Source organism: Myotis yumanensis, unplaced genomic scaffold, assembly GCF_028538775.1.
Source record: "Myotis yumanensis isolate MYYU_CA2020_CCGP unplaced genomic scaffold, mMyoYum1.0.hap1 SCAF_1, whole genome shotgun sequence".
Taxonomy (NCBI): domain Eukaryota; kingdom Metazoa; phylum Chordata; class Mammalia; order Chiroptera; family Vespertilionidae; genus Myotis; species Myotis yumanensis.
This window is the reverse complement of record NW_027223752.1, coordinates 30,119,235-30,144,038: the sequence shown is the minus strand read 5'-3', so window position 1 is coordinate 30,144,038 and position 24,804 is coordinate 30,119,235. Positions and strand designations below refer to the sequence as shown.

The following is a 24,804-nucleotide window of genomic DNA, read 5'->3' as shown; positions in this document are numbered from 1 at the left end:
CCACAGCCCGAATAAAAATCCTCATAATTCCACCTATAGTCACTCTTAACTCTTTCTTCCCAACTCCCAAATAAGAAGTCTGTTATGAGACTCCTCTGCCCTCTCTCTTGCCTGTAAGACGGTGCTGTCTGCAAAGCCAAAGCCATCCTTCAACAAGGCTGTGATGTAGCTGAGATCCATGCACAGGAAAGGACTGCCTGAGGTGAAATTTTCCAAGTTGTCACACACTGAAGGGGAAAGAGAGTAAAGAGTGGAATTCAAGTTTGCAGCCAACTGAGAGGTGTGTAATTTTCTCTAAATATAGACTTGGAATAAGCAAAGCAGAATTCTCCATTTGGCTGATGCCTAGGAGTCTTAGAGGCTAGAACTGTGCACTGACAGCCTCTACAAGACTGCAGCTTCTTAGGAACTTGCCGATTTCTGATGTGATATCTTATCTAATCAAATTTACATGGGCCCTTGTTTATTTGCTAAATTTCTATGTCTATTCTTTGAGCTTAATTCAACCACATTCCTTACATATTATTAATGCTGAAGCCCTGAAGACAGGGAAATACCAGTTAGCATTACTTTGGGGACACTGGATAAGATTATTTATGTTTTCAATGGACTCTTTCCAGGAAACCTCTGTGGCTATTTCCCCTATATTTTGGTGTTTGATGTTTCATTAGCATTAATAACACTATTTCAACTAAAAAACACACACCAGAAATGTAGAAAAGCAGGTTTTCACCATCTTCCTAAAGCCTCTTCTATTCTCACATTTTTCTATGCCACTTATGCTTTAAGCTCCTGGCAAGGACAGGAAACCAGCCTCTGAGAGGCTTCCTGCTGGCTGTGGAACTTCGGGAAACGTTAAGGTCCCTGGACTTTGTACAGCCTCTCAGAATCACTGTTAAGGGCTGCCACTGACACTTACCTTCCTTTGCTTTTCTTTCAAAGTCTTCAACTTTTAAAATACCCCCCTTTTCATAATCTGGAATGAAGCAGAAGAGTAGCTGATGTCAAAAAGTGTCAAAGAAACATAAGAAAATTCATCCTAGTGAGATTTGTAATAAAGAAAAACAGGAAATAAAATTCCCAACATTAGAGAACTGATTAAATATACATGATATTCATAAAAAATAATCTATGCAGTCTATTTATTTATAATGTATTTTATGTTATATGTATTTAACCACAATAAAAATTTGATTCATTTGCAAAAACACATTAGAAAATAGAAAATCAATTCATATCTCAGGCCATGACAGATTCCATATATACATCATCATAGCTAAACAAAAACATTACTACTGTGATAAAAAAAAAGTTAAAAAGGGGAAGGAGGAAACTTTAGGGTAATATATATGGTTTTAAATATTGAATTTGGTAATGGTTTCAAGGGTGTATACGTATGTCAAAATTAGCAAAGTACACATTTTTTCCACGTCACGCGGGTAATGTGCTGATGTAACAAGGTTTGAGGGAGGCACATCTCACAAAAGAGTGTGAACACCGAATCATCACACTTATGAACTACCTGTACACTTTAAAATATGTACATTTTATGCTGAATGAAATAAGTCAGGGGACAAAAACTGTATGATTTCATTTATATGTGGACTCTAAAAACCAAAACAAACAAAATGAAACAGACTCACAAATATAAAGAATAAACTGATGGTTGCAGAGGGGAGAGGGGTGGAAGGATGGGCAAAAAAGGTAAAGGGGACTAAGAGGCACCAACCTCTGGTATAAAATGAACAGATCCAGGCACGTAATGTACAACACAGGGAACACAGTCAACAATACTGTAAGAACTTTGCACAGTGACAGGTGGTTACTAGACTTACAGGGAGATCACTTTGTAAGATATATAAATAAACGTTGAATCACTATTTTGTACACCTGAAACTAATATTATGTCAACCATATTTTAATAAAAAATAAAGTATGTGCATTTTATTTTATGTCAATTATACCTCAATAAAAAAGTAAAAAAGAAAAAAGACTTCATGTAAAATTTTAAGGCCATTTTCTAGCTCTAAAAGACTCTCAATCATATGCCCCCTTCCATTCGAGTAACCAGTGCCACTCAACAACCAGCACTGAAGAAGAGTAGGATGATCACCTCCAACCAAGCTTTCAGAGAATCCCTCTCCCTTTCCCACCAGAGCCTTGCCCAGTGTCCTCCCTGACCTGACACCTGGAGTGAACTTACCAATCATGTGTGTGTCAACAGCTCGATCATAGTAGTAAGAGAAAGCATAGAAGGAGCTTCTCTGGATCTCATCTGGCTGGTGAAGTTTTCCTTGGACCACCCTCAGCACTTCCGCATAGCAGGGCTCAAAGCCCACTTCCCCTGCCAGGGCAAAGTGCACAGGGACACGGTGAGAAAAATGACAGGGGAAGGACCACTCTCTGAGACAAGCTACTGGAGCCAACGAGGACACAGAAGGAGGAAACAAGGACAGCTGAGGCTCAGGACAAAAGGCTTACAGAGGTGAGCAAAATTCCACAGCCTCGCCGTCCAGAGGAAAGGCACCTGCTTCTCTATGAAGCGCCCTCCCTGACCTGTGCTCATCAACAACAGCCCCAGTCAGCCTAGAGCTGCTGCCTCACAGTATGTTTTCGTGGTGCTTATGAGAAGTAGTTAGAAGGCTTGCCTGCTTCCTTTACTAGAAAAATCAAGTTCTTCCTTGATTTTAAGGTCTATGCCTTTTATAAAACTTAAAGTGAATTATTCTCCCTATCATCTCAGTTTTCAGTTTCACCCCGCTGAGGGCAGAGACCCTTACTGCATGAGACCCCAGGTCTAATGAATCCACAACACTGGGTCAGGGAAAGAGCAGGAGACAGAATGACAGCTGTTCACTGTCACTTCCCACTATTTCTTGGAGACAAACCAATATCTCTCTGCAATGAGTCTCTGCAATATGACAAGTTTCTCTTGAGCTCTGTAAAAAGTTTCACATGGAACTTCTCCAGACTTCAAGTGTAAAAATACTTCAACCAGTGAAAAAACATCACTTGCCTTCTTGGATGCCGCCATACTGGTATTTCACGCCCCCAAAAATCCACTCTGCTTCTAACCATCTTGGTAGACAGGCACTTCGAAAAGTATGTCCCTCAGTCCCTGAAAGGAAAACACCAGACCACAAAGTAAGAGGCAAGGATGTGAGAGAGGGAGGCAAACAAGAAGCCACTAAGGTGGAAAGTAGTCACCAAGGTGGCTGGGCTTTCCAATCATGTTAAATTAGTTCCATGACTACATCCTAGGACAGGAATTCTTAACAAGGGTTCATAGATGGGCTTCATGGTGTTGGTGAAGCCCCTAAAACTATGAGCACATTTCTGTCATATGTGCATTTGGTGGAAGGATCCATGGCTTTCATCACATCTGAAAGAAATCCCAAACCTACAATGGAATAAGTTCCCTCCTTTCAAAAAAAAAAAGGGTGGGGGAGGGGGTTGAGAAATACTGTTCTACTTTTCTCATTGGTTGTTATGAGGCTTAAACGAAACACATTTATAAACTGAAATGCTATACAATCATCATCACAATAATAGCTTACTGGCTATTACTGCAAAGTAATACGAAGTGCTTTAAATGTAAAATCTTACTTAAGGTGAGGAAAGGGGCACAGAAAGGTAGCTAACTTGCCCCAAATCACAAAACTGAAACTGAACCCAATTCTACCTGACCGCAAAAGCTGAGCTCTTGCCCAGCCCATGTGGCTCAGTGGTTGAGTATCAACTCATGCACCAAGAGGTCGCTGGTTTGATTCCTGGTCAGGGTACATGCCCAGGTTATGGGCTCGATCCCCAGCCAATCGATGTTTCTCATCGATGTTTATAACTCTCTCTCCCTCTCCTTTCCTCTCTCAAAAAATCAATAAAAATATACAAAGAAAAAGATTCGGTTAAAAAAAAAAAAAAGCCAAGCTTTTAACCCTTCTACCACCTGTGAGGAGGTGAATGGAGTTGCTCAGCTATTCCACCTTGCAAGTGGATTTTTCTGCATCTGTATCTCCCATGTAAAGCCAAGGGCTTGAGTAAGCTCCTACTAAATTTGCTCTCTGAGCCTTGAATTTCTGCTGATACTTCAGCCTCCTGGCCACAGGCTATTGCCCCATACAAACAGACCTTATTCTAGAAATGACTAATAATGTATACCAAAACTTATCTGAACTCATAAAGGAAAAAAAGAATTTGCCATTATTATGTCCATTGTATAACATACTAAAGGCCCAGTGTACGAATTCGTGCACCGGTGGGGTCCCTCCGCCTGGCCTGCACCCTCTCAATTCGGGACCCCTAGGGGGATGTTGGACTGCCAGTTTCGGCCCAATCCCTGCAGGCCAGGCCGAAGGAACCCACCGGTGCAAGAATCCGTACACTGAATCCGTGCACCAGGCCTCTAGTATGCATATAAGATCTTTGGTTAATCTCTTCTCGCCCTCCCCTTCCCTCCTTCCCTCTGAGATTCATCAGTCTGTTCCATGTTTTCATGCCTGTGTGTTGAGCACCTGCCCCCTGGTGGTCAGTGCACATCATACCTACTGGTTGAACGATCAACCAGTCACTTGGGTTTTTATATATAGGTGCTTCCTAACTCAGCATAACTCTTTCCTCCACAGAATCATTGCCAAGGGAGGGAAAAGGCAAGCTGAGGATTGGGTTCACTCTCACCAAACCCCAACCAGCACAGGTACCCAGACGAACCTTCTGTTTCCAGGGCTCCCAGAGTTGCTAGTCTTGCAGCTTTCAATCCAAATCCCAAGTAACTGTAAAATACAGGATTGACTACTTTCATGCTGGTCCTGAAGTCCTCCAGCCTAAAGCTACCTCCTTCAAAAGTAACATGGTTCCTCTGTAACCGATTCATCTAGTGTGGCTAAGTGGTAATTTCTGCACAGTTTAGATCAGGGCCCTGCAGTAACTACTTTCCACAGCTATGACTTAAAGGTCAGAGATAGTGACGCTGCCTAGGGTCCCACTCTGGGAACCATCCCCAGAAAAGCTCTCATCTTAGCTCCCAGACTCACTGTGATCAAATCCTAGGCTGGATTTTGAACATCTGAAGGCAAACTCAATGGAGTTGGCACAGAGCTTTGGCTGAGCTTTTACTGAGTGTCCTCTTTATAGAGAAAACTTTTGACTCTTTAAGTCATATATGTTGGAAGCCAAGAATGAATAAATCCTTGGATTCCTTGGTATAAGCATGTCAAACCCACAAGTTTGACATGCTTGCCTTGGCATTTGGTAAGTGGATTGAGTTTCAGGTAATAGGCCTTCAGGGACTGGTAAAGACTATGTAAGGCTTGTCAGATGCAATAATAGATGTGAAAATGCTTTAAGAAGTTAAAAGACCCCTGACCGGTTTGGCTCAGTGAAGCATCGGCCTGTGGACTGGAGGGTCCCAGGTTCGGTTCCGGTCGGGGCATGTACCTTGGTTGCGGGCACATTCCCAGTGGGGGGTGTGCAGGAGGCAGCTGATCGATGTTTCTCTCTCATTGATGTTTCTAATTCTCTATCCCTCTCCCTTCCTCTCTGTGGAAAATCAATAAAATATTTTTTTTTTTAATTAAGAAAAAAAAAGTTAGAAGACTTGCCCGGCCAGCATGGCTCAGTGGCTGAGTGTAGAACTATGAACTAGGAGATCACAGTTTGATTCCCAGTGAGGGCACGTGCCCAGGTTGTAGGTTCAATCCCCAGTGGGCATCATGCAGGAGGCAGCCAATCAATGATTCTCTCTCACCATTGATGTTTCTATCTCTCTCTCCCTCTCCCTTCCTCTCTGAAATCAATAAAAATATATTTTTTTAAAAAGTTAGAAGGCTCATACTACATGAAATATTATTCCTCCCTGTCCCCCTCCTCACCTATACGTATAGAGCTTATAAGTTCTGTTAAACATCTCAAAGGAAGTGAGGTAGCCCCTAGGGGTTTGTTCCAGGGTTTTCTGAAAATTAAAAAAAAGCAAAAAGGCTATTTAGAATCTGCGATTATTCTAAGGATGTTATCACCACCATCCCTGCCCCTCCCCCAGAAAACAAGAGATGACGGAGACAGGTTAAACTGCTAATCTCATATGGCTTGAGGAAGCAAAGGGAGTCTGAACAGTGATAAAGAAAAGTCCACTCAGTTATTAATTTATTCTACTCAGCCTATTTGTGGTGGAGCTGCTGCCTAAAAATAGGGCACCACTTTCCTAGCACCGTGATATGCCTGCCAAGTGAGTTGCTAACCAAACCTTCATGGTAATGACTCACCTGAAACTGGGGTAGAAATGTGATTTGGGTGGAGGCTCCCCCCAGGTCCAGGGTCCCCACAGTCTCCTGACTGTGGCCATGCAGCTGACCTGTGGATGAGAGCCAGTTTGAAAATGTTCTGCTCCTGGACAGCCCAATACTCCTCGGTCTGCAATTTCTCTCCTGCTCTGGAGGAATTCCATAAACACGCCATTGCTCCCTGCCCCCATGGATTACAGGCAAATGTTAACCACGAAGGACTCTTGCTGCAGCTGAGGCCTTGAAGGCAGGTTATAAACACTAAGTCCTGTCTTTCCTTTCCTTTTTTACAAAAGGAAAGAATAATACAGGAAAAAAAGAAAGGTAATTTTGCTCTGACCCTGTGTGAAACCCAGTCAAAATCTTAAGATACACTTGAGAATGTATTACCTGTCAGAAAATTCACAGTGATCCAAGCTAATATGCCTGAAAAAGACAGAGAGACAAGGATTACATCACAGAGCACTTTCCCTCTCTTCTCGGGCCCCATCTTTGTTCTCTTTTCTCTCTACAGTTCATGTCTAAAGCACACTTCCCTTCTCCCCATCCTGCCATTTCCTGCTATTCCATTCCTCTATGCTTATTTGTTTCCCCTTAGTTCCTTTTTCTTCAGCACCCCATCCTGTTCACAGTCCTTGAATCAGATCTTTTATTAACCCTGGCCCTCTCCCTCTAGAACATATATCAACACCTCTCCACCTTCATAGGATCCATCCATGATGCTAACACTGTCATCTGGTACCAGGAAAGGTGACTTCTTGAAGATCTCTTTTACCTAGAGAAAAAGGAAAATTTTTGAATTCCCTAAGGCAATAAAATAGATCTCCATATTTTGGCTATGTCCTAAAAGGCTTAGAAAACTACTCTCTTCATTTTCCCTAAATAAAATCTTAGAACTCATTCATTTTCCCTAAAGAAACTAGAGAAGGCCCGGCCGGTGTGACTCAGTGGTTGAGCATGAACCTAAGAACCAGGAAGTCAGGGCATATGCCAGTTTGCAGGCTGGATCCCTAGTAGGGGGGCCTGCAGGAGGCAGCCCATCAGTGATTCTCTCATCACTGATGTTTCTATCCCTCTCTCTTTCTCCCTTCCTTTCTCTGAAATCAATAAAAATATATTTTAAAAAGAAAAAATAAGCTGGAGAAGGAACTAAGCAAGTTATTAGTGGTTTCTTGTAAAAAGAAAACACAGGGATTCCCTTGACTTTAAAATAAATCGCAACCAAATCATCTACATCTATAGGTGAACTGGACTTAGGAAAGGGCATACATTTGACCTCGCCAGCTCAAATCAAGATCCTGTAATTTTTTTAAAACACCGGATTAATTCTACCTGTACTGGAAGCTAGGAGGACCCCCTCCCACTCCATTTCTTAGATGAGCAGATAAACTTGGAGAGTAGAGAAGAGTTGGGCCTGGGGGGCTCCTGAGGCTACAATAAAATTTCTGCTGCTCTCCTATTAAATTCTATAGTTTTCGTCCTTAGTGGTAAAGGAGCTCATGTCCCTAGGCTGAAGTACTCTGCTGCCAGCCCCTGTCAAATCCTGGCACATGGCTAGGGCCTCAAAAGAGTCTAGAGAGATCCCAAATTTGAATTTACTTATTCTATTTTAGAAGATGAGAATGAAGAGCTTGCACAAATGCTCTTGACTATCCATAAATATAGGTCAATAATGTGGGTGTTATGTCTTATTTTTATATGATTATCATGTTGGGGAGGGAGAGGTCCCAAATAGAGATAGGAAAAATTCTAGTCTTGGTTGTTCTCATTTCTGACAGGACAAAACACTTCTTGCAGTGACCTCTGAACACTGTTTCAACCAGGAAAGGTCAGTTAAGTGATCCATAAACAAGCATTTAGGAAGATAGATAAGCAAACAGGAATAAACATAGTTTCTGCTCTTGCCCTCTCCACTCCATGCCTTTGCTCACAATTAATTCTCAACATTGCAGCCAAGAGTGGTGCTTTAAAAACAGACATCAGATTATGTCTCTCCTTAGCTCAAACCCTCCTGTGGCTTCCTTCTTGGAGAAAAAGCCGAAGTCCTTACATAGGCCTTTGATGCCCTACATGATAAACCCCTCCCACCTCTCTGAACTTATCTCCTACTTCCCTTCCATCACTCCCTCTCCTCCAGCCACCCTACCCTGGATGCTGTTCCTTGAACATGCCAAGCACATTCCTGATTTAGGTCTTTACACCTGTTTCTCTAGTATGGAATATTCTACATTCACAAACGTTTTACATAGCTTGTTTCTTCATTCCCTTCAGATCTCTGATCAAATGCATCTTACCCATGAGGTCTTCCCTGACCACCCTATTTAAAATAGCATCTCTCTCACACTACCACCAGCATTTCGATCTGCCTTACCCTGCTTTATTTTTTCTCCATAGCTTCTAAAGTACCTGACATACTTTGTATTGACTTGTTCATTTTGTCTTGGAAACTAGGATGTTAGTTCCATTAAGACAGGGACAGTGTTATTTTTTTAAAAAATATATTTTATTGATTTTTTACAGAGAGGAAGGGAGAGGGATAGGGAGTTAGAAACATCGATCAGCTGCCTCCTGCACATCTCCCACTGGGAATGTGCCCGCAACCCAGGTACATGCCCTTGACGGGAATCAAACCTGGGACCTTTCAGTCCACAGGCTGACGCTCTATCCACTGAGCCAAACCGGTTAGGGCAGGACAGTGTTATTTTTGTTCCCTGCTCTATGTCCCACTTCACCAGTGCCCAGTACATAGTAAAGCACTTACATGATGAATAAATGAGTGAATGAATGGATGAATGAATGAAGAATTGGGATTCAGATTTTCATAAGGACATTCCAGGCAGTTTGTCCTTGGGCAAGGGACTTAAGCCCTCTGTACTGACAGTCAAAGGAGAATCTATAATAATAAAAGGTAATATGCAAATCGACTGAACGGCAGAACAGCGGAACGACCTTCCGGACGAAGCTGGGGCTACAAGGCCCAAGCCCCTTGTACAAATTTCGTGCATCAGTCTCTAGTGGATTTATAAGACTGAATCAACACACCTAAATACAGAATCATTTTTTTTGCTGTGATTTTTTTTGTTATAATGGGATTCTGCATATATTCTTCACAATATTAAATCTTATTAATCTTATTAATTTACACATTTTTGTATAATAAAATGTACAATGTTTAAAATAGAGGTTTTTAAAACTCTCTGTACTTAGTTTTGATCTGAATGAGCGATAAAATAGATATCTTTAAAAATCTTTCATACTTTACAATTCCATGATTCTTCTCAAAACCTTTATACTGAGAGAAAAAAGTAAGACACACACAAAAAAGAAATATAAAACTGTATGACTCCATTTATAGGAAATGTAAGAACATGCAAAACGAATCTATAATGACATAAAGCAGATCAGTGGTTGCCTGGTTTCACTGGAGGGGGAAATTGACTACAAAGGGGCATAAGGAACATATGTATTTGTCAACACTCATTTAACTGTATACTTAAAATGATACATTTAATTGTATGTAAGTTATTTCTCATTAAAGTTAATTAAAAACAATTCTGCTGTAATAAGTTTAGAAAATTAAGAGCATCATAATCCTGGCCAGTGTGGCTCATTAGGTTCAGTGGTCTCCAGTGCACCAAAAGGTTGCCAGTTTGATTCCTGGTCAGAGCACATGACCAGGTTGTGGGCTCGATCCCCAGTAGGGAGCGTACAGGAGGCAGCCAATCTATGTTTTGCTCTCACATCAATGTTTCTCTCTCTCTCTTCCTCTCCCTTCCTCTCTCTCTAAAAATTGCTAAAAATATTTTTTTTTAAAAGAACATCATGGATAGAAAGTGCTTTAAATTTTTTAGGAAAAACTCTATAAATTCAAGAGTAATATTTTGAAATGTAAATAATTAGCTACAAAAGAGCCCAAAGTCACCACAGTGCTTTAGCAATGGTGCAATACTCAAGGTTAATACGCCAGAGGGCTTTAAACCCATAAAGAAAATATTTATATAGGGAAAAAGAATTACCCAAGATGCAGATGATTTCAAATATTACCTCAAAGAGCAGAGCCTGGGCTTTCTGTTCTGGCAGTAAGCGCAGTCCCGCTGTTGCCTTCAAAACCACTGGGGTGCTTTTCCAATGACTTCGGGGGATTGAGTCTTTGGCCACCTCCAAGAGCTCTTGAACAGTCTCAGCACCCTTCAAAAAGAGAAGAGCCGCTCATGCAGTAAAGAGTCCATATGGTGGCACTTGTATATTCCCTCATCATGTTTCTGTAGGAGCAGAAACCTAGACAAATGGGCTTCTTTGAAGGAGAATCCATTTCATTTTGGTTAAGTAGTAATAAAAATGATTCTTTTATAGTGTGGTCATTTTAATTGATTGCTATTTTGTGTCTCATATAAATTAGCTTCGGGCCAAAAAGTTGAATATAGTGAAGGAAACACATAATGAGGAGTTAGAAGGCTTGCTAACTCTGTGCCTACCATAGGGGCTTCCTGGACTTGGCTTTCTCTGCTGAGATGGGATAGATTCCTCACACCACCACAAACTGCTGTGTACATTAATGAGGCAGACTGTGTGTAGTTTCCACACAAAGGCCAGCTGTAGCTGTTATTATGCTACACTCTATATTATTTCCATTAGGACAGAATATGTCAGGTTCATTTTTACATCACTGACACTACATTCATGGTACACAGTAATGCTCAATTTATGATTAATTCAAAAGCATTATTTTAAATCCTGTTTCCCTGAGTAAACACCTATCCTGATACATACTGCCTCTTATAATCATTATAATTAATAGCAACCATAACACAATCTTCTTCTCTAAATGTCAAATCAGTCTTTTATAATGTAGTTGCTTTCAAGAGCTCCTAGTTTTCTAGCATTCTTGCCATTTCAAAGCAGTGAGCTGAGAAAATAAGCATCTTCTCAGTTCTTCAAGTTCAAACTATTTTTAGCATTAGGTTTTCCTTTGGTTAGTGATTATGCTTGAGACACTGAATAATATCTTTACAACTGCTACCAAAGTTCAACATTCTATTTTATTCTGAATTATTGTATTTTAATGTGGCCTCTGACACACTGGGTGTTGCATATGTTGTGGGTGCCCCAATGTGAAACACACAACAAAACCATTCATCCTCTGCCACCAAAGATTTTTTCATCATATATTCTTGCCTAATTTCCAGAGTATAGGCATGGTCTGTCCTATATCATGGTGTTCTGAAAGGAGTTCAATGGGTCTACATTCCCTAAATTGTCTGTCATGTTTATATCTTATACCCTATAGAACTTCATGTCCATCTTCTGCATCTACATTAATCAATGCAGCTGATGGCTTCAAATAAAAATCTCAAACAGTAAATACAAAGGAAGCAATCTCTTAAAGAGATTCTAGCCTCCTTCCACCAAAGCCCTAGTGAGTTCAGGATATAAAATTTCTGTTATCCAGGAGATTAGCAGAGGACAGAAAACCAATCTCACACATAACCTCAGTATCAGTAGTGAACAAACAGCACGAGTTATTTAACAGCAGCTGTGTGGTGAAATTATCAAGATATTGAGAATCTAAACATCTTATTATAATTGTAAAAAAACAAAAACAACTCACCTGCTTAGGTTGATCTACAAAAGCAGAAAGTCCTGGCTTCACAGAATCAAAAATTTCCCCTTCCAGAACTGGAAGCTGTCCTATTTTGTCCAGGGATTAAAACAGAAGAGAGATGGCTGATTACCAAAAGTGAGGCTGCTTCTGATACTGGGCTGTGTGTCATACGACCTACTAGATTAACCTGCTACTCCCTGAGCTATTCCAGGTAATCCCCCCTGTGAGGAATGACTTGCGGGAGTATTGAGGAGGAGGACAGAGATGATAGGCAATCCTTGAGAGTCCCCTTGTCATTTCTCTGTTGGACACCTAGTTCCTACTCCTTTCCCTAGGCTTTATATGTAACCTGAAGACAGAAACCCTGGAAATTCAGAAAAAATTATACTTCGGGGTCCCTTCTCCCCTTCCCCAAGGATGGTAGTGATCCTTCTCTCGAGACTACCTCAATATTCTGCACCCGGAAGTATCAACCACCTTTCAAGAAAAGGAAAGACGAATTTCAGCTATACTTCTTGGACACATGGGTTTCAAACTACAGGCAACCCAGATCCCTCTTAATCTCACATTGAATTAAACATTATGTACTCAATTATAGTCCAAAATGTTCTCTGAAGAAAGACATTCAGTAGCCATAAGATTCTGTAATGCACATTACACACTCTCAGTACATTTGTTTCTACTAGAGTATGGATTTATCGACTCTGGTGAGGGTACCAGTTGCACTTACCTGCTATTTTCTGCACAAAGGTGTAAACATGAATTCGTGTTCCAGTGCTCCCTGCATCAAACATAATTCCATACAAGGTGCTGGTACTGACATTGATGGGGCACATGGAAGACAGGAAGACACCCTCAAACCAAGTCTGCTGGTCTCTGTGGAAGATAGTGCTGCAAACACAGGATGTCACTAACATGAAGAAGGCTGCTCCCCAGGAAGTGGCCATTCTCTCCCCAAGATGTGGTGAGTCTAGACCTTTGTTGTAGAAGCAGTGCCGCTCAAACACCTGCAGTGGCTTATAGGATAAAGACACACAAGGTTAGATCAAGTGGCCTTTTTGTTTACACCTGTAAAAGAAGAAACACCCATCATAGAAGTACCACCCCTTTCCTAAGGTGCTCCTTCTTCTCTATTTCTAATAACCAGAACAACCAGATTGACCAGGGTGACACAGACTCTTAGGACCTTTTCTGAAGGCTATCTGGTTGCAAAAGGAAATTTGGGTTTTAAAATATATTTAACCAAGCTCTGCTTTTAATTGTAGGGTGGATCTCACATATTCAAAAGCCCTGAGCCAAAACCGGTTTGGCCCAGTGGATAGAGCGTCGGTCTGTGGACTGAGGGGTCCCAGGTTCGATTCCGGTCAAGGGCATGTGCCTTGGTTGCGGGCACGTCCCCAGTGGGAGATGTGCAGGAGGCAGCTGATCGATGTTTCTCTCTCATCAGTGTTTCTGACTCTCTGTCTCTCTCCCTTCCTCTCTGTAAAAAATCAATAAAATATATTTAAAAAAAAAAAAAAAAGCTCTGACATCTTGCTCCCATTGCAGTCAAATTTTATTCTCTCCACTTTGACAACTTTGTCTTTAGATCATATACTAACCCTCTCTCCCCGCTACCTCTTTCTTCTTTTTGATATAAGAAGCTTCAATTTCTGAAAAAGTTATAAAGTTCCAAAGGAGTTATAAAGTCCCAGCACCAGGGTGTTCCCAACCTTCAAAAATCAGGTCATTGGACTGACACTGTGACCAATAATGTTGACATTGGCTTGCACATGCAACCACATTTCAAGGAAATAATCAACTTAATTTAAAACACTTAAATAGGCTGTAACCAGTTTAGCTCAGTGGATAGAGCGTCGGCCTGTGGACTGAAAGGTCCCAGGTTTGATTCCGGTCAAGGGCATGTACGTTGGTTGCGGGCACATCCCCAGTAGGAGGTGTGCAGGAGGCAGCTGATCGATGTTTCTAACTCTCTATCTCTCTCCCTTCCTCTCTGTAAAAAATCAATAAAAATATATTTTTAAAAAGTAATAATAAATAAAACACTTAAATAGGTCATTATGTTTTTTTTCTTTTATTTTCTTCATTATGGTTTTTAAAACATCCTTCACAGGTTTCAGGCCATGTTATCCCCATAAGAACTTAGGGCAGATGAACAAATTAACACAGAGACATTCAATAACTTGTTGAAAGTAATAAAGCAAGTCAATGGTAAGATTTTTTTTCTTTATTGATTTCAGAGAGGAAGGATGAGATAGAAACATCAATAATGAGAGGGAATGATTGATCAGCTGCCTCCTGAATGTCCCCTACTGGGAATCAAGCCCCACAACCCAGGCATGTGCCCTTGACTGGAATTGAACCTGGGACCCTTCAGTCCACAGGCCAACGCTCTATCCACTGAGCCAAACTGGTTAGGGCAATGGTAAGATTTTTCAGAAAACAGTCTTTACTCTTGCCAACCTTTCTTTTTCCCTGATTCTAAAGTGCCTCCCTTATGGCAAGTTACTGCCTATACTTCTTAATGTGTCCTTAGCAAAGGCATAAAACTCAGTACTAGTGCTCAGCATTCTTTGTTTTGAATTTGTGTTACGATAGGTTGAATACAATTGATGATGAAAACCTAGAGTAAGGTGACACAGAAAAATGTCTCCTGAATAGGCTATATTTTCCCCTGGTATTAACCAAGAATACTGTATCTATCCTCTAACAGTTTTTAATCCCCACCTAAGAATATTTTCTTTCATTGATTTTTTTTTTTTTTTTTTTTTTTTTTTTTTTTTTTTTTTAGAGAGCGAGTGGAAGGGAAGGAAGGAGTGGTTGGAGATAGTGAGAGAAAAACATCAATTGGTTGTCTCATGCACTTGCTCCGGCTAGGGCTGGGGATCGAACCTGCAACCCAGGTACAGGCCCTTGACCAGAATCAGACCTGAGAACCTTCCATGCATGGCTAACACTCTACCAACCATGTCAAACTCAAGGCGGATGGGCCGCACACCTCGTTGCACTGAGCACACTGGACAGGGCTATTCTCTAACACTTAAGGCTTCCTTAATTGCCCCTTATGTACTTTGCTCCAAACATTTTTTAAATCATTTTTTTACTTCTCATTTACAGTGGACATACAAAATTATATATTAAATTAGTTTCAGTCCTAACCAGTTTGGCTCAGTGGATAGAGCGTCAGCCTGCGGAATGAAAGGTCCCAGGTTCGATTCCGGTCAAGGGCATGTACCTTGGTTACAGGCACATCCCCAGTAGGAGGTGTGCAGGAGGCAGCTGATTGATGTTTCTCTCCCATCGATATTTCTAACTCTCTATCCCTCTCCCTACCTCTCTGTAAAAAAAAAATCAATAAAATATATTTTTTAAAAAAATTAGTTTCAGGTGTATATCCCAGTGACTAGACCTTATATAACTTACAAAGTGATCATCCTGATAAATCTCATACCCAAATGACACCATACATAGTTAATAGGATATTACTATATTTCCTATGCTATAATTTACATCCCATTACTATTCTGCAACAATTTGTATTTCTTAATCCCCTCACCTTCCCCCCCCTATCCTCCCAGCCATCCCCCAATCTGCAACCATCACAATGTTTTCTGTATCTATGAGTCTATTTCTGTTCTGCTTGTTTATCTTGTTTTTTAGATTCAATTGTTGATAGATATGTGATTTGATTGTTTATTTTTTATCTTTCTTCTTCTTCTTCTTCTTAAAGAAGACGCTTTAATATTTCATGTAATAATGTTTGATGGTGATTAACTACTTTAGCTTTTTCTTGTCTAGGAAGCCCTTTTTCTCTCCTTCCATTATAAATGATAGCTTTTCTGGGTAATTTTGGTTGTAGGTCATTACTTTTCATCACTTTGAATATTTCTTGCCATTCTATTCTAGCCTGCAAAATTCTGTTGAGAAATCAGCTGACAGTCTTATGGAAGCTCCCTTTTAGGTAACTAACTGCTTTTATCTTGCTGCTTTTAAGATTCTCTGTCTTTAACCTTTTGCATTTTAATTATTATGCATCTTGGTGTGGGCCTCTTTGGATTCATCTTGTTTGTCTATTTCCTTCATCAGGTTAGGGAAGTTTTTCTGTCATTTTTTTCAAATAGGATTTCAATTTCTGCTTGTTTGTTTTTCTCTTCACCGGAGGATATTTTTTCCATCCATTGATTTTTAGAGAGAGAGTGGAAGGGAGAGGGAGAGACAGAGAGAAACATCAATGTGAGACATATTGATTGCTTGACCAGAGCCGGGAGCCTGCAACTGAGGCACGTGCCCTTGACCAGAATCCGGAATCGAACCCGGGACTCTTCAGTCCACAGGCTGATGCTCTATCCACTGAGCAAAACTGACTACGGCTCAATTTCTTTTTAAAAAATATATTTTTATTGATTTCAGAGAGAACTGGAGAGGGAGAGATAGAAACATCAATGATGAAAGAGAATCATTGATCAGCTGCCTCCTGCATGCCGAACACTGGGGATCAAGTCCACAAACTGGGCATGTGCCCCGATTGGGAATTGAACAGTGACCTCCTGGTTCATAGGGCAACACTCACCCACAGAGCCACACTAGCTGGACCATTTTCAATTTTTTGTTCTCTCTCTTCTATTTCCAGCACTCCCATTATTCAAAGTTGTCCCAGAGACTCCTTATACTATCTTCATTTTTTTGTTTTTTGGTTGGGGGTAATTCTCTTTTCTTTTTGCTGTTCTGATTGGGTGTTTTCTGCTTTCCTTACATTCCCAATCTCTGATTTGATTCTCTGTTTCATGTACTCCACTGCTGACTCCCTATAATGAATTCATTTCAGTTAGTATAGTCTTCATTTCTGACTGGTTCTTTTTTATGTTTTCTATCTCCATTTTTATGTTTCCTCCCTCTTTGTTGAAGTTTCCACTAAGTTCATTGAGCATACTTATAACCAGTGTTTTGAGCTCTTCATCTAGTAGATTGTTGCCATTTTGTTTAGTTCTTTTTCTGGAGTTTTGTTCTGTTCTTTCCTTTGGAACATGTTTCTTTGTTTCCTCATTTTGGCTGCCTCCCTGTGTTTGTTTCTATTAGGTAGAGCTGCAACATCCCCCGGACGTGGTAGAGTGGCCTTATGTACTAGGTGTTCTATAGCGTCCAGTGGCACAGCCTCCCTATTCACCTGAGCTGGGCACTCTAGGTGCACTGTTGCAGGAAGCCACCACTTTCCCATGCTGTCATAAGAGTGCACCAAGGAACGCGGAAGGCCGATGGACCTTGGACGTTAGCAAGGCTGTGTTGAGATAGTGGTGGCTCGAAGCAAATTCCTGATTTAACAGCCTCAAAGTAAATGTTTGCTGAACCTTACTGATCTTGACTGATGTTTATTGACCTTAGAGACGGTTTGTCTGCTACCTGTTTGCTGTGCTTTACTGAGGTGTGTATCTAAAATTGTATAAAAAGTGGATAAGGCCAGGTTTCAGTGTGCCTCTCCCAGAACAGGTCTCCACCTGGGCCCCCATGCCTTCTAAATTCATATTTCTTGTCTAGTGTTTTCATTTGTGCGTCAGCCCCTTCTTCAGATCCTGAACCCCCGCCGCAAAAGGTTGCAGCACACTGTACTCTCCTACCCCAGCCCCAGGTGGGCTGTGTACACCCTCCTGTGTAGTTGAGCCTTGATTGCTGTATGTACAACAATGGGAGGGATTTATCCCCCAGGCCAATCAGCTGCAAGGACTGGCTGTGACCACCAATGACCGTGGAAGATCAGCTATGCAGAGCCCACCCCACAGAGCAGGGCTTGGTGCCTGCTGAGTCCACCTCTGAAGTGTGCCACATGTGGAGGTGGTTGGGTGGTGCTTCAATGTGGTCTGAAGCTGTCCACTGGGTGCACTGACTTTGGGCCTCCCAGGAAGTTCAGGCTAAGGTCAGCTGCTGCCTGTGTTCTGCCTGGGGCCACGCAGCATGAGCTACAAAGTGACCTGCAGATGGCTGCTACTTGTGCTGGGCTTGGAGGTGCCCTGATGAGACCAAGCTGCAAACCAAGGCTGCTGCTACTAGTGCTGGACCTGGGGCCACTTTAGTGAGAGGTATGGGGCATACTGAGGCCAGATGCTGCTTGAGAGTTGGCACAAGCCAAAACAGACCATTCATGTGGAAAAGCCACTGGAAACAGTTTGGGTGGGGTCTCAAGGAATCACCAGGGTGGGGCAAACAGTGTGAGCCAGGGTGATGGAAAACTCAGATATGGCGCCCTCCTACTGCCTCTGGGGAGGGGGGCTCAAAAGAAGAACAATGACCTCTGTCGGCACTTTCATCTGGAAAAAAGCTGTCCCCTAAACTCTCGCCCTAATGTCAGATAATTTAGTTCCCCGTACGTCCCTGGTTCCTTTCAAGCAGCTGCCCCAGCACTGGAGCTCAGAGGGAGTGAGACCGAGTTAGTCGAAGTGTGGACCCTTTATGAGGCAGTACTCCATCTCACTCAGCTATAATCCTTGCTGGTTTTTATAGTCAGAAGTTATGGGGATCTCTCTTCCAGGTACTAGAACCCTGGGCTGGGGGAGCTGGGTGTGGGGCTGGGACCCCTCGGTTCTCAGGGGGGACCTCTGCAGCCAAAATACTCCTCCCAATTTTTATCCATTACACATGGATGTGGGACCAGCCTGTTCTGTCTCACCCCTACTACCAGTCTTACAGTGGCTTCTGCTTTAAATCCCTAGTTGTAGGATTTCCATTCAGCTAGATTTCAGTTGCTTCTGAATGATGGTTGTTCTGTAGTTTAGTTGTCATTCTGATGTGCCATAACAGTTTTTGGGGGGGTTTTCTTATCCAACTTCATCTCTGAAATTCACCTGGTTATAAGCCATAGTTACTGGTTAAACAAGATCTAATTCCAAAGTCCCCATTTCCCAGTCCCCTTATCTCTAATAGAATACTTGATATATTTGGATTATTGAGTGAGGATTTTCAATCATTCTTAAGTTTGTTGATCTCCTATATCAAAATGTACCACTCTCCACAGGGGACACATAAAATAAAAGCAAATTAAAATTAATTGCATTTGGAATTTTAAACTATTTAAAACAGAGTTGTTCTGAGATACTACAAAGGCAGAGTTAGAATTATCAGTCTGAACACTCTTCAAGGCTGAACTTCTATCCTAAAGTTAAGAATGAGAGTTATTGGTTAGGAAAGGAGAATTTTTAGAATCTTACACAAAGGAAACTTCATTCCAGGAAATCAACCACTGAAACCAGGGCAGATGCCTGGCCAGACTCATACTCACATCTTAAATTACTCCCTTTGGCTGATTCTTCTTTTACAGAAAATAAGCTGGTCATGTAGATGAATCTAAATAACTGAAAACAGAAACCACCTTTAGGATTCTCTGAGCATTAACAGATCCTGGCCTTGTCCAAAGTTCAAACCATATTCAATACCCGATCCCTTTTCTCCCCAGGAAGTGTATTTAGGGACTTTCCAGTCACCAGTCTTCCCCCATCTCCATGACTGATGTACAGCAGCTTCTTCAGGGCTCATTCATATTTTCTCTATTATTGTTGTTTCTGAAAAACCTCTCCATCTTCTATTTCCATTAAGCAAGAATTTGTTTTTCAAAAGAGATTTCAAAGGGAAAAAATGCATACTAGGTATCCTTTTTCATGGAGTGAAAACTGCAGAGTCATACCAGGTGTTCAGTGTACTAGTAAAACTAAACATGTTAAAGACAGCAAAGGATGAACACATAAAATGCCTCTTTTGCTCTCACCCCCACCTTCTAACACCACTTCTAATCTCATTTTTTAAGATTAGCTACTTTAAGAATGGTAATAGAAAGGTTTACAATTTAGAATACATAGAATAGTGTCCTATTTACATGACACCAGCCTGCACAGCTTGCTCATTCCCTTCAGTTTTTGCTCAATTGCCATTAGATTCTCAGTGAGACCTTCCTTGTCCACTCTAGAAAATGCAACCCACCCAGTCACATATACATCTACCTTCCTTCCCTGTTATATTTCTCCATAGCACTTCTCATCTTCTAATGCACTATATAATTTACTATTTTGGGTGTGTTGTTGTTTTTTTCATACTTTCTGTTCCCCAACTACCTCTTCCCCTTCCCAATGTGAGTTATACACGGACAGGAATATCTGTTTTGTTCACTGGTGTGTTCTTGGTGCTGGAACAGAGCGATCACAAAGTAGGTGTTGAATAAATACTCTGAAGGGAAGAACAGTGTTCAATAGCTCAGGGACTGGATCTCACCCACTTAAGAAGAATAGAATAGCTGACTTCTTTCCAAAAGGAGATTACCTACCCTTTGGAAGACCAAGATTCCAAATTTCCAAGGAAGGATTGTTTCTCCAAATGTGTCAATTATATTAAAAGTCTTATATGCTACTGAAAATAATGTACATAGTCAGGTTTATTTTGTTTAAACTGGTGAGTACATATCAGTTTATTTAAATCCACTACTTTCAGAATTGGTCTTCTCAATATCTCTTGCTCTCTATCTCCTATTCACTCCCAACAAAGCCCCATCTTCAATTCTTTTCGTTGAGACTTTGGTGCCAGCCAGTGTTTGTCACTATGCTCATCTCCTTCTAAAGTCTTTTCAGTGTATCTTTGTCTCTACAGTAAACACTATTCTTCCCTTGTCTGCCTCTCCAGAGCTTCACTTCTGGGTTCCCTCCCTCCTTGTCACTCAGAGCCTGAGAGACCACAATCCCACAGGACCCACGTCCCATCTGGGTGCTCACCTGCTCGCGTGCCTGCCTGTTCCCTGTGAATTCTTGCTTTCACCGTTGGTTGCCTTTTGCTCTTTGCTCCTATTTCAGCCTTTCTGAGTCAAGCTACCTTCATGAAGCACATTCACCTTTGTGCTAGTTTGCAAGTAACTGTGTGGCATTTTGCTAACTCACTCCCTTCTTTATCCTTCACTCCTCCCTTATCCACCTTTTTTCTGGGTACACAATAGTCTGGTTCATCTACTTTATGATAGTTAAGTGCCAACTAGATTATTGCTTATAGGACAGAAGTTGCTCAGGAACTGAATTCTGTATTCTCTTTACAGAGGAAATTAATTGCCCACTAATAAATGTTTTACAACGTTATTTATTAATATAATAATGTTATTTTTACAATTACAAATACGTAACTATGTAATGTTATTAATTCCTTACTAATTCATGTTTTTACAACACAGTCCAATAATAGAGAAATTAATAGTACTCCTGATAGCTTCCATCCCTGAAATGAGTTTAAAAAGCTGGGCATTGAATTGTCTAATTAATAAGCGTTTACTGAGTATCAAATATATAACAGACACTGTGCTAACTTCTAGATACAAAAGAGGAATCAGATATAGGCCCATTTATTGGGGAGACTTCAGCTTGCTAGAAGAAACAGACAAGTAAACTAATAGCTATAATGTACTGTGGTAAGTTCTCTGAAAGAAAGAGGCACAGTGTGTGACAGAAACAGACATAAGAGGCAAGTAACTCATCCTAGAAGGGGAAGGATGGAGGTGGGAAGGGAGTGATAGGTTTCTTAAGGGATGAGAGGCTTGAGTCCTAAAGCAGAGGTAGAAATTAAGTGGTGAAGTGACACAAAAAGAATTCTGAGACCTTCAAGTATTAAAAGAGTTCAACTGAATGACTGGAATATAAAGGTGCACCAGAATAGAGGGCAGGTGTGAGAAAGGATGGTTCTGAGACACTGAAATGTTTCAAAATGAGTGGACTTGTTTTTCTTACATGTACAATACCATGGTAACACCTGACTGTTACATTTTTAAATTTTCTCAAGAATATGTCTATTTCCTCCCTAAGCAAGTATCAATATTGATCGACTTAAATAAAATGACACAGTATTCCCCAACAGTGGAAAATAATAAAATGGGAAAGATGACTAGAAAGGTCCACCCGAAAGTCTGAAAACAGTGAAATGTAAAAGTACCCACTGCCAATTTTTCTGAGCTCCACAGTAAAGTTGGCTTTAATAAAGTTAAAAATTAAACACAAATCAAGTTTAAAATGTAACTGGGATAAAATTTCTAAACTATGGGAATGGATTAGTCAAACCAACCAAGAGCGTAAGTTAGCCAAGCAGAGCCAAGCCAATGTCGTTCTAATAAGGCAAATCTGTGACAGATTACAGCACAGTGAGCACTGCCTCACTTGGGGATATGACTTGGCACCTCCATACCAAATACCAACGGCCAGAGTCCTGGAACACCTTGCTATCTATCTGAAGGGTGCCTAAGGTGAAGGTACATGATATTGTTTGTATTTCTCAAGCCAAGTAGTGAGCCTGGAACATGTCAGACGTCAGTCAATGTGTCCAGAATGGACTTGTACAATTGGGCTGATGGTATCTGCAGGAGCATTGGGCAGAGAGTACCCCCTTTCTCAGGATCTTATTATGGCAAGTATCATACCCTCAAATCCCCATTACCCTCCACCTCAGCCCATGGATAGGAGTACTATTCCAGGAAGCCTATTTACTCAGATATTAATTCATTCGTTTAGCCACTCCAGAACTTATCAGTTGCCTAATGCTATTCACAAGTAGAGCAGACAAGATGAACCATCTTAGACCCGCCCTTTAAGAGACTAAACAGGAAAAAAATACCTCTATAAAGTTAAAATGTGATTAAGTAGCAGTTACCATGTTCTGAGATTTCAAAGCAAGGAGAGACTACTTCCAGCTAGGATGATCAGAGGCTTTGTGAAAGAGGTGGTATCTGAGAAGGGGAATTAGGACAGGAGAGGAGTGCTTTTGCGGGGAGGAGGGGAGACAATATAAATCAAGACATGGATGGGGAAAAAAAAAGGATAGGGGATGGGAGTCCCTGGGGAATAATAAAACAGATCAGTTTGACTAACTGTAGAAAATAAAGTTGGAAAGGCAAACTGAGGTCAGATAGTAGAGCACCAAATACTCAGTTAAGAGGGGAGGAGGAGAAAGAGAGAGAGAGAGACAGAGAGGTCTGTTGCTCCACTCATTTATGCATTGGCTGGTTGATTCTTGTATGTGCCCTGACCAGGGATCAACCCCACAACTTTAGAATATCAGGACGATGCTCTAAAGTTTCCAGGGGTCCTCAAACTATGGCCCGCTGGCCACATGCGGCCCGCCGAAAACATTTATCCGGCCCGCCGGGTGTTTCTGCCGCCGCTGCTTGTTGCTGAATTTGTTAATAGTTTTTTTAAACTATAGTCCGGCCCTCCAACAGTCTGAGGGACAGTGAACTGGCCCCCTGTTTCAAAAGTTTGAGGACCCCTGCAACAACTGAGCTATCCGGCTAGGGCTCAGCTAAGGAGTTTAAACTTTACTCTGCAGGTGATGAGAAACCATTGGAGATTTTGAGCAAGGGAGTGTCACAAATATGACTCTAACAGTTACATGTAAGAAGGATTGGAGTGGAGAGCCTTGGAAAGCTCCATTTGTCTAATTCAACAAATGTCTGCTGATACCTACTAAGTACTAGGTGCCAGAAAATTAAAAGTGAACACACAGACCTTTTTTACTCAAGATACTCAAAAGTATGGCAGAGGTGACAGATACACACACACACACACACACACACACACACACACACACACAAACACACCTTTTTAAGTAAATCAGAAAAATGCTAAAAGGAGCCTAAAGCACAGGATTTACTCTACCCAGCTGATTAGGAAAGGCATCATAAGATGACATTTGAACTGGTCATGAAAAATGAAGAGCAGGCCCACCGGGCATGGCTCAGTGGTTGAGCATTGATCTATGAACCAGGAGGTCATGGTTTGATTCCCAGTCAGGGCATATGCCCAGGTTGCAGGCTCAGTTCCTAGTAGGGGGAGTGCAGGAGGCAGCCGATCAATGACTCTCATTGTTGATGTTTCACTCTCTTTCTCCCTCTCCCTCCCTCTCTGAAATCAATAGATAATATTTTAAAAAAAGGAAAAAGAAAAATGAATAGCAGTAACTACATAAATAGAGACATGTGGACAAAAACCAGAGGGACTTATAAGAAGGTGAAAACAGATAGTAGGGAAATTATGGATAACTTGATTTCATTTTTAAATTTTCTCAAGAATTTCTGTCATGTGAATTTGAGACACAAAAAAATGAAGTAGACTATAATGGAGGAGGGTATGGAAAAGGAGGTTTAGCGTTTAATGCAGACGAAAGACTGTGGCCAAAGGAACACAATCTGAGATAACAGTAGCTAATATTTATTGTGATCTTAATACTTGCCAAGCACTATGTGAAGTATTTTACATGGATTACCTCATTTAATCTCACAATATTACCGTGAGGCAGATTCTATTATTAATATCCCCAGTCAATAAATGAGAAAAGTGAGGCTTAAGAAATTAATTTAAGACTACACAGTGGTGCCCTAACCGGTTTGGCTCAGTGGATAGAGCGTTGACCTGCGGACTCAAGGGTCCCAGGTTCGTTCCAGTCAAGGGCATGTACCTTGGTTGTAGGTACATCCCCGGTGGGGGTGACAGGAGGCAGCTGATCAATGTTTCTCTCTCATCGATGTTTTTTTTTTTTTTCCTCAACAATGTTTCTAACTCTCTATTCCTTTTCCTTCCCCTCTGTAAAAAATAAAAAAATCAATAAAATATTTTTTAAATTATATTAAAGAAGAAAAAAAAAAGACTACACAGTGGTAAGTGAAAAGAGCCAGAAATCAAACCCAGATTGTTTAACTCCAGAGCCCATAGTTTTAACCACTAGGTCACCCAGGAAGAGTCATGCAACATGGTCCTAGTGAAAGATGGATATGGCGGTGAGGAGAATATAGAGCAGAGATGAACCTGTAACGTTTGACTGACACCTGAATGTGGAAGTTTTACAATAGTTTGATCTCTTTCCTTTACACGACCAAGAGCTTCTGATGTTTCCTGCTGGTTCTACCTTCATTTCATTTCCAGAACCTGA

The 24,804-nt window shown here is 41.2% G+C and overlaps 1 protein-coding gene and 1 pseudogene across 5 annotated transcripts in view; both read right to left on the bottom strand.

Moving 5' to 3' along the window:
- Window positions 1-24,804, bottom strand: part of LOC139011288 (ectonucleoside triphosphate diphosphohydrolase 5) — a 74,975-nt gene that overhangs the window by 37,328 nt on the left and 12,843 nt on the right. For 2 of the 5 annotated variants that reach the window (XM_070416783.1, XM_070416808.1), the window contains exons 2-13: window positions 12,608-12,893; window positions 11,884-11,963; window positions 10,320-10,463; window positions 6,975-7,050; window positions 6,666-6,701; window positions 6,258-6,346; window positions 5,868-5,947; window positions 4,708-4,769; window positions 3,017-3,118; window positions 2,204-2,344; window positions 920-976; window positions 112-227 (exon numbers count right to left, since the gene is read on the bottom strand). In XM_070416783.1, the coding sequence (XP_070272884.1) occupies window positions 112-227; window positions 920-976; window positions 2,204-2,344; window positions 3,017-3,118; window positions 4,708-4,769; window positions 5,868-5,947; window positions 6,258-6,346; window positions 6,666-6,701; window positions 6,975-7,050; window positions 10,320-10,463; window positions 11,884-11,963; window positions 12,608-12,824 (1,200 nt within the window). In that variant the 5' untranslated portion in view covers window positions 12,825-12,893. Of the gene's footprint in view, window positions 1-111; window positions 228-919; window positions 977-2,203; window positions 2,345-3,016; window positions 3,119-4,707; window positions 4,770-5,867; window positions 5,948-6,257; window positions 6,347-6,665; window positions 6,702-6,974; window positions 7,051-10,319; window positions 10,464-11,883; window positions 11,964-12,607; window positions 12,894-19,144; window positions 19,552-24,804 lie in introns of those variants that run through there. The other 3 variants (XM_070416766.1, XM_070416775.1, XM_070416799.1) reach the window with 3 other exon arrangements.
- LOC139001489 (small nucleolar RNA U13) lies at window positions 1,430-1,540 on the bottom strand (annotated as a pseudogene).